Source organism: Pinus tabuliformis, chromosome 4_1 (genome assembly GCF_031772625.1).
Source record: "Pinus tabuliformis cultivar Carrire ecotype Pingquan chromosome 4_1, CPIR1, whole genome shotgun sequence".
In the NCBI taxonomy this organism is placed as follows: Eukaryota; Viridiplantae; Streptophyta; class Pinopsida; order Pinales; family Pinaceae; genus Pinus; species Pinus tabuliformis.
The window spans coordinates 712,352,320-712,362,499 of record NC_142303.1 but is presented as its reverse complement, the minus strand read 5'-3'; the positions used below and the strand labels follow the sequence as shown (position 1 = coordinate 712,362,499).

The 10,180-nt window shown below is 36.7% G+C and overlaps 1 protein-coding gene across 2 annotated transcripts in view; it reads right to left on the bottom strand.

The window, feature by feature from the left end:
- Window positions 1–2,748: 2,748 nt before the first annotated feature.
- Window positions 2,749–10,180, bottom strand: part of AR401 (S-adenosyl-L-methionine-dependent methyltransferases superfamily protein) — a 207,043-nt gene continuing 199,611 nt past the window's right edge. For both annotated transcript variants that reach the window (XM_089420270.1, XM_089420269.1), the window contains 3 exons: window positions 5,265–5,368; window positions 3,363–3,414; window positions 2,749–3,274 (listed from right to left, as the gene is read on the bottom strand). In XM_089420270.1, coding sequence (XP_089276396.1) covers window positions 3,029–3,274; window positions 3,363–3,414; window positions 5,265–5,368 — 402 coding nt within the window. In that variant the 3' untranslated portion in view covers window positions 2,749–3,028. The remainder of the gene's footprint in view (window positions 3,275–3,362; window positions 3,415–5,264; window positions 5,369–10,180) is intronic.

Here is a 10,180-nt window from a genome sequence, read left to right as displayed (position 1 = left end):
TGTCGGGTAGCTCGAAGTTGCCGAAGAATCTGTTGGGTCGAAGTTGCAGAAGAATCTGTTGCATCGAAGTTATAGAAGAATTTTTTGGGTCGAAGTTGCAAAAGAATTTGCTAGAGGTCAAAATTGTAGAAGTTGCTAGAAGGAAAGGTTTGACTTGGTCTTGGAGGGTCTTCTTCAAGGGTCATAGGTCTTGGGATTCGTCAATTGAATTTCTATAAGAGAAGAAATCTTGTGGGTTTTCCTCTCAAGTGGAGAGGTTTTAGCCCTGATTGATCACCTACATCTTGTGTCCTCTTGTCTCATTGTTCTTTATGATTTGGTAGTTGTTTGATGATAAATAACACTAAATATAATCAAGAGAAAAAAGAAGCTTATTAAGTTAAGTCAAAATACATCACAAGCAATATCAAATAAGAGAAATCACCTAATCTAGTTGTCATAGATTCCTCAACATTTGTTAGGGTTTTGTAGTAAGAGTTTCAGTATTTGGGATTTTGATGCTATATATTTTGATGATGTAAGTGGGTCATTGTCCTTGGTACAAGAACTCACATTAGTATGTCAAGTTCCTTATCTTTTTAGGGTGGTTGGGTGGTGCTAGGCAGGGGATTGAAGTCACCTTCAGGTTGAAGCCTGAAAACATTTCAAGGCAGTAGTGTGGTGCTAGGGCAAGTTGGAGCTTGTAGGGTGTTTAAGCATCCTTCTAGTAGGTGCTGGTAGAGCAGGTTGTTGTCGCATCCTTTCAGGGGTCGGAGCTACCTGATAAATCTTGAACGCCTCTCTGAGTACTAGGGAGTTGGTGCTTCCCTTTTCAATTGCTGTTGATGTACTCATAAAATTATTAGAGAAGTGTTTGGTGATTTTTCTCCTAGAAGGGTTTCGACCTAAAAAGATTGTGTCTATTGCCTTGATTTTGTGCACTATTGTTTTATGTTTATTGTTGAAGATAATTAATGCTCTGTAAAGATAAATTAACTAATTGTAAGTGAAACACTGATTCACCCCCTCTCAGTGTTTCCAACAAATTATAAATAAAGAATATGTTAAGTTTCTTGCAAATTTGAGTTTATATTTTACTTCTCTATTCTTTTGTAAATCCATTATATGTTTTGCCCAATATTTCCCCCACCCCCAAACAGTCATAATTAACTAGAGAACAACTCTTGACCATGCATTTTCTATAAAGAAAGTAGCCTCTCCTTTAGCTAATAAATCAACTTGTTCATTTATACAAATACCAGAGTGCCCCTTGATAGTTTGTTCTTACATGTTAGAACAAAAAAATCAAGATATAAATTCTTGATGAAGAGATTTTAAAACCAATGAGTTTCAACAAATAGTTCATTTGCTCTTAAGAACCAGCAGTACAAACAAACTCTTCTCCAACTCCAAAAGGAAAAGCCCATAGTACAAACAAACTCTTCTCCAACTCCAAAAGGAAAAGCCCACAGGCCCTCCTTGTGGAAAGATGTAGAGTTAGACAGCAATTAAGTAGATCCAATAAAGACTTCCTAGGACTCGGTGCCCACTCCTTTTCATCCATTGTAACTACTCTAGTGCACCATAGTGGAGAAGCCACTATTATTGCTATCTTATGTGGCAACTACTCTCTTCTTGATTCCCAAATATGAAATTTTTTTGGATCTAGAAATAAGAGATAAATTAGAGTCCTAGAATTATGGAAAAGATCCAATTTTGTTTTCATCAGTGCATGCAAAGAAGCAATTGAACGTGACAGATACTCCAACAATTCACGATGGAGAGGTAAACTGGACCAGAGTCCAGAGAAATCGAGAGAAAAAGGGGCATAAATGGAGGAAGTACGATATTTTATCAAGTAAAAATGGACAGTTTGGTCATAATTATAATTAGCACATATATCTAAGAGGTCAATGTAACACCAACTCCAGTAAAAGGTGGATAATGTGAACATAAAAGCCATGGATATTTGCAAAAGAATATGGACCTTAAGGTTTTTATTTATAACAACACTTTAGGAAGCAAACCGTTGGTCTATACTTCCAAATATAACATGTATCAGGAACTACTCCATCTGTTTGCAAAGTGCATAAAATGCATTGGAAGCAATCAATGAAGTATGACAATATATAGACATGGCAAGTCCTATGTGCTTTTAAATTTATATTTCCTGGTCTGGCAAGACATCCATGAAGCAAAAGAAATTGCATAGTTAAAAAAATTTACCACCAGAAAAATTGAAGCCACCTTGATAAAGACAATTTGCACTTGTTTCGACTATAAACATCCCTGTAGTAATCACCTACAAGTGCATATACAAACATACATTCCGTTTGAAGTGGCATCAAAGTACCGTCAACAGTACCATTCAGAGACCAGTAGATCCAGATCCAGATCTAGATCCAAACGTATAGCCATGTCAGCGAAGGGGGATGGTGAATTCTCTGTTTCACTCATCAATGAAGATTACTCCTACTAAACCAATGGACCTTATTTAGTAGAGTCTGGGCAGGAACAAGATAATGATATGCCACTATTCTATTGGAGGCAACCCTATCTCATCTTCCGTACAATGATCTATTATGTGTGTAGGAGAAACAACCATCAACACTGCCTGAAAAATTACATTAGGAAAACCTGCAAGCAGCATTCTCAGCTACTGGGCTAATTCAAGGTAATAGTGACACACTGACAAGCTATTTTTTCTGTTCCTATGCTCTGGATATGTAGGATCCTCACAGTAGGCTAAGAGGATTGCCAAATTTTGAATATCCATATACACTTTTGCTTGATCTAATATAAATAAATGTATTATATTTACAACAGCCCAGCCCTCCCAAAACAAAAAGTACATTCCATTTCAACATTTTGAATTCCACATTCAAATACTAACTTTGCTGGAAGTATCATAATTATACAAATACAAGTCACATGTCATTGATGTGTCTACCTAAATATGAGAGAATCCATAGTTCTCTCAAGTTCATTTCATGACACTGTACTTCAAACTACATAATGGCACCACAACATTGATGAATGCCAGCTAAGACTAAATGTGACTACGAAGAAATGCAACCGTTGCAACACGACTTCCCTCAACACCACCAAAAGTAAAAGTTGGGTATGTCCGAACATGATCAAGATAGTGGAACAAAGGCTGCGAAGCATTATTTGATGCCGAGGAGGTTGAACATCCTTGCATTTCTGAGTTGATATTGCCATCAATTAAACTTTCTTGGTAGCTATTCAGCTCCTCAATAAGTTCATCCTTTGTACAATTACAGGATGTAATAACCTGCGTGCAAGTAACGACAATGTTTAGATAGAATAAATATGAAAGAAAAAGATTAGGCACTAGACATGCTACACAATAAACTGCACACCAGTAAACCACCAGGAGCCACGAGCTTTGAAACAGAACCCCAATACATAATCCTGCATGGTACAGAGAAAGTATTATGACAACTTCTGGACAATAAAACCTGTCCGATAACTTGATTCTCATCGGATCCAAATTACTAGACTCTCAGGCACAGTTAGTATCAATTTAATATAAAGATTCATATGAATAAAGGTGGATCAACCATCAAAAACTGATTAAGTAGCTTGGAGGAAGAAAGCATGCACAACTAAAACAAAAAAACAAAAAATTAACACTGATTCTAGTATAAGTATAATAATTACAAAAAATCTTGAGAGTAGAGTGAAAGTCTGTTACTGAAAATGCCCCAAGGTATCGGTTTCCTCTCTGACAGTGTTTCTGAAATAGGAATGACCAGGAAAAGTCGCAGAAACAATTTTTCCTTTGCTGTTTCCAGTGTTGGGTTCCACTGTGACCCATCAGAAACAAAAAATTGGTCTTAAGTTGTTTTGTCTGTTTATGACCTTCGAGAGCCAGCTATTGAGCAGCAGCGTGGAGAGGGGATTCATAGGAGATATTTTCTTAGAAATCTGAGTTTCTCTGGTTTGAATATTTTTCATGAGATTTTAGAGTTTCTTAAATCTTCACTATTCAGATTTCTTGATTCTTCTTGAATTTATACTACATTATTCTGAGAGACTTAATGGTTGTTTCTGATTCACATGCTTCTCTGAAGAGACTTCAAGATCCAGAAAATTTTGATTGTGCAATGAGTATTATGAATCTGTGTTGAATTGATGAATCCTTATGCTTATCTACACACATTGAAATGCTTTCTCTCTCTCTCTCTCCCCCCACTTCCCCATTCCCTAACATTTTTAAAAGTGGTGTTAGGGCTTTTAGATGGCACTCTGCAACGAGGACCAGCACAGATCATGTATAGCAGTAAATGGACAGTACGCAGAGGATAGTTAGATCTAACCCAAGATGATCAAGGGATCTTTCCTTTGCATAATCTTTCATGCACACGGGGTGGTCAACATCTCCTGTTTCATCCTGAGCCTGCAATCGGTTTATTTGACCTTGTAAGGTGGATTATACATTTGAGGTGTCATTTCTTCCTACAGGAAAGACACCATTGGATAGATGCCCATGGATGAATCAAAAAGAAACTTCAATTGCCAAAGGGCATCGATGAAGTGCTGATGGAAGAATCTCTTTTTACAAAATAATGTATCATTCTCATGGTTGAAGATTGTCTCAAGGTTGAGTGGCAAGATAGGAGCCTTTTCATGGGATTTGTCTTCGAGACAGGCCCGCTGCTAAGCAAGTTAGCAATGAAATCGGGGTGTTTGCATGGAACTGTCTGTAGGACCATAATTGAATGGAGTGAGGAATAGGATACTAAGGGATTAGAATAGGGCCTGACAAAGACGTCAACCTGTGAGGTACCCGTGTCTATAGAGTTTTTGCTGCTCTTTCTCTTCAGATGTGAATAAAGCTTTCTTGGCCTGGTAGCATCTGTCAAAGTTACATTAATAATAGTTGAGTCCCAGCTTCATTCCTTCAGAAATCTTGATCTTTCCAATGTAGGATATCTTTGAAAAATTTGGATATCAAAGACATAGTGGCAAAACAAACTAATCAATTCCCCACCTTCCTTTCTTTTCTAATTTGAGCGAAAATGTTTCCATACAAAACAGAAATAGAAGTTAACATGAGACTACCTTCTTTCAGTACAGACATTGAATAGAGACAAATTTCATAGCCATGAATATTATCACAATGACATGAACAAATATATTCTTGTGCGGTTTCATTATCATCATACTATACCCATAGCCAGCATAAGTTATGGCTTCCAGTAATACACAATAGCCGGTAAATTTCTTGTTGAAATACATGTCCAATACAAGACCCATACCTTTTAACTGCACCATCAGGATGAAGTCCAATTGCATCTAAAGTCCCTTTATCATTGACAAGTCTAAACTGTCTCTGTAATTTGGATTCCAATATATCATCTGCCTGAATGAAAAGAATCATGCAAAAGCCATGTGTTTATTAGAGAAGAATAAGGATGACACCTTGAAAAATAGGTAAGATTTGTCCTTTAGTAATTGCTACGCATCCATACTATCATCCAAACCTCAACATGAACAAGTATACTAGCAAAGATAATATCTTGTTACTCTCTGTAGAATCAGTGGAACACTTCTTAACTACTCAAGCGTTGTAGATGACTGTTACTTGCAGATTATTTTCTTTGAAAAATGCTACTTAGATTAACAAAAAAATATAATATATAAATAATGTACAACCAAGCATGAGAAAAACATTTGGTTGTGTTGTCCTTGGATAGAGATATGTTCCATTATATGGAGATTTTCAATGAGCAGAGGACAGCTGGAATTAGTCCTCTAGTGGCTGAGAAAGAGCTATAATAAAGAGCATATCCAAGGATGTGGAAACGTTAGATACATTCTGTATATGCAAATCGATTGCTTACTAAGATTTTGAAATAAACGTGCTAACCTTTTTTACTACCAACTTATAACGGGAATATAACAATTCATGCAGGGCCCAGAACACAAGTGACCAATAACAGATTCAAAGAAAATAAGGCAGGCAAGATAACCTTCATTAGGAATGTAAGTCAAAAGGCTTTAATTTTCACATTTATAAACCTTCAAAAATGGAATGTCCTCTATGAAATATTAAAGCATATTTTTGTATGCTTACATGTCCAGCACAGAAAGCTTTGGTGTTCCCTTCCCAAAATTCCCATGAAATTGTATAAGCTTATATGAGAAAAAATGTTTTCCAATTATCAAAATGTGGTGCTAGTGTGGTTAATGAATAAGAGGTGCAACCTTGCCTCATAAGATGACTTGTTTGACCATAGGTAAGAGAGAACTTGTAAAATGATCAAGCAGTTGCAGGATATGTTAACTGCCTATGAAATGGTAGCTTGAGATTCATTTTGAATTGACAAACCTATGCGGATTCTGGAATTTTATGAAGAACATATCAGCTTCCAAGAAATTTGATGTTGTTTCAAACCATTAAATTTGTCATGGTATACCAGTGACACATTTTTTGTTTCTCTGTTATAGTACACCTTTAAGATCTCATTTGAATTGTATGTAGTCATTTAAAAGCTCATTTCCACATAGTCCAGCAGTTAAAGGACAGACTGTTATACCTGAAAATACCTCCTCATCAGCTCAGAGGAGATCACTATGCTTTGGTTGAAAACACCCCTTTTTCTGGCTTATTTGAGACTCTAATGCACCCTTTATACTCAATAAATGTGTTATATCCTATGTTGCCAGGAAACGTGGGTTCGGGGACAGATACAGGGACGAGTGCGGGAACAGGTGTGTCACTTTTTGAAACAGGGTACGTGGGTTCGTCAGGGGTATATTATAATTTATATATATTATATATTTTATAAATTATAATATATATGAATTTTGAAATCTTCCAACTTACAACAAGAAAAATAAATCATTTAAAGACTTAAACATGAACATTCACTTTGAAATTTCAAATTTGATATCAAGTGGAAATTGCAATTTACATATTGATGTGAATCATGATAATAGATATTAGAATCATAAGTATATGTCCATTGTCATACTACATTCAAAATTTGCCCTAAGGCATTTCCAAACATGAAATAGAAATTTCAAATTTTCAAAATTCCAAAAAAAGTGAAACTGAACAATGAACAAGATTAGGCTTCCTTAAGCCATGTCATCAGTATCCATGTCATCAACATCACTAAGACCATCAGTTTTGATTGAAGGATGAGACTTTAATTTCCTCAAGTTGGGGCTTTGTATTTAAGTGCAAATCTGTGAAAAAAATACGAGTACCACTTCACAAGGAAGAACTCCAAACCTACTACACACTGCATCGCTGTCTCCACTCTCCAACCTGCCGCCAACACCACAAACTGCTGCAGTCGCTCCCTCCAATCTCCAACCCACCACCAACACCACAAATTGCTCAGTGTTGCACCTTCATCTGAGCAAATGAAATTTTGGGGGTTCCCAGGTCGGGTTATGGCCATAGGTTATAAACTTGTAACTCGTAAGTTACAATGAGTCATAACTATTAAAAATTAAAATAGGATTTAAAATTATAACTATTAAGATAATTACAACGAGTTGTAACTATACATAGGGTTTAAACTTATAACTAGTCGTAACTATTAAAATTTGTTTTTGCTTTATTAAAAAAAGAAAATTTCCTTGCCACGCGCCACAGAAGAACCCCTCAAGCACTTGTTTTCGGGGTTCACACACCCATTTTATGCAATGTTCCACCAAGACTGCGGTGCGGGGAGACGCGGGTGCGGAGAGACGCACAGGGGGGACGTGTGGGAGTACCCTCAAATTTTAGGGAAATTTCGGGGGTGCGGGGAGTCGTCGAGGTATATATATATATATATATATATATATATATATAATTATAATTCAAGTTCATATTCATTGTTCACTGTTCAATAATGAAAGCATAAAAATACTAAATAGACAATTGAAATTTGAATCATTGATCCATCCTCATCATTCATTTTGATACATACAACATTCATATGACATACTCAAGTGACAAGTCTCATTATTGAATTAATTATTATTCATACATACCATGAGATTCGAAAAACAAAAATAAAAATCAATAGTAAAATATTCAAATAATGCTCATGTTGTAATCAACGATTTTACACTTGCAGGCTTGCAGCTTGTTGTGTCACTGTTTTAATTTATTTTGCAATTTTTTTTTTTGTTTTTCTGCCCTGCAGAAAGAGTTAGAAAAAAATTCATCATGTAAATTCAAATTTACAATGTAAATATATTAGAATTAAATTTAAATTATTAAAATTTAAAAACAAAAACATAAATAAAAAATAAAAACTAAATTCAAGTGACTGTGTTTTGAAGCATTTTGAAGTTTTCATTAAAATTTATATTTAAAAATTATTAAAATTTAAAACATTATAATTATAGTTTAAACAAATGATATCAAATTTATAAAAAAAAAAATTAAAAATTTTAAAAATTACAGCAGGGCCGTAGGCTGTATGTTCACTGTTACAACAATTATTATTTTTTTAAACTACAACATTAAAACAGTTCAAATTTCAAGCTTTAATGTCTACCTGGAGGTGGAGCCACATAGCGTCAGGGACAGAGGGTTGACGGCAAAGGACTCGGGAGGTCCGAGGACACTGGGCTGCGGCTGAAACTTGAAAGTCGTGGTCAAAATTTTAAACAACAGCGGCTGGAGCAACTGCCAACAGCAAGCCTGCAAGGGGACGCAGCACGCTGTCTCGGCTCAGCGTCTCTCAACGGCAATGACTCGGCTCACCATCCCTCAGCTTAGACTTTTAAGTTTTAGTTATTTAGTTTTAATTTTAGTTTTAAAAAAAAATTAATGGTTTTGATTTTTGAATTTTAAATTTTTTATTTTTAAGTCTTATTAGACAAATTTAAAGGGGGACGCCCAGGTGCACCCTTTTTGGGGAGTCTAGACTCCCACACTGAAGGGGGACGCCCAGAAGCACCCTTTTTGGGGAGTCTTGGGGAGTCTAGACTCCCACACTAGGGAAACGCTCCCCCTTGCGTCTCCCCGAGACTCCCCAAAAAGGGTGCGTGGGGAAACGCACCCCCAAGAGACTCCCCGTCCCAGGTGCGTGGGGTGCGAGGGGTGCGCACACCCGACCTTGAGGGACGTGTCCCCGTGGAACACTGATTTTATGGGTTCATCAAACCCGTTTTTGCAAAAGAACCCAGCCCGAAGCTACTGAGTATTGAATTCTTATGGGAAGTACCGAGTTCGTCTGGGAAGTCCCTGCTACAGCACCCGATTCGTGGGGACAAGAACCCGGGATGGGTTTGCCAACCCATGCTTCACAAGTTATAATGCAATTTATGTACTATGAGGACAATGTTACGATAGTCTATAAAGCTTTGTCTACTCATCTAATCCGCGTTACCAAATTCTCACATAGTCAGAAGGAAAAAGCCCGAGTTAACTCACTATGACACTCTTGTTCACTTAAGGAAACTCTGAAAATGTGGAATCTGATCACCTTTTCCTCATCTACAACTTTTTCCTAAACAAATAAAGCACTATAAAACGGATAAAAACATTAAAGCATTAGGAAACATTATCCACCCCAAAGCTTTTGCCGAAATTGCAATAGAGAGAAATTGATAGCCTCCATAGCCTCCATTTTTCCTATAAATTGAAGGCTTGGCCATTGAGAAAGCTATGAGAATTCTTTATATTGTTATGCCGTCAAGATCTTCTTTGAGATAGAGAGTTTTGGGAGCTAGGAGCTGGAGGAGGTGGTGTTGCTGCACCTTCATTTGGTTGTAACCTTCCCTCTATTTATTAATATATAGATCTAGTTTCCTTTCTTCCATACTATTGTTCATTGTTCATGTCTTTTATGCTTGATTAATGATTGTTTGGAAGTCAAACAATCATTAATCAACTATGAAACTAGATTCGTTGTTTTTTCCTCAAGTGTCTGAATCCTACAAATCGGACACGATTCGACCTAATTCAAATCCTATTCCGGGACACGACGTGTCCTAACAGGACACACTCGAATCCGGGCCGTGTCTCGTTAGGACACATCGTGTCCCGAAAACTAGATTCAGATCTGGCGAGAAGGAACCCGCGGGCCATTAAAAAGGGCGCATTCCTATTTTTCTTTACCATTTTCTCTCGTTCCTTTTGCAAATAGTGAGTTGTGGGTTTGTTGTTAAAGTTTGGAGCGCTTTCAAGGAGATTCAAGCACCAGGTAAGTGCATTTCATCT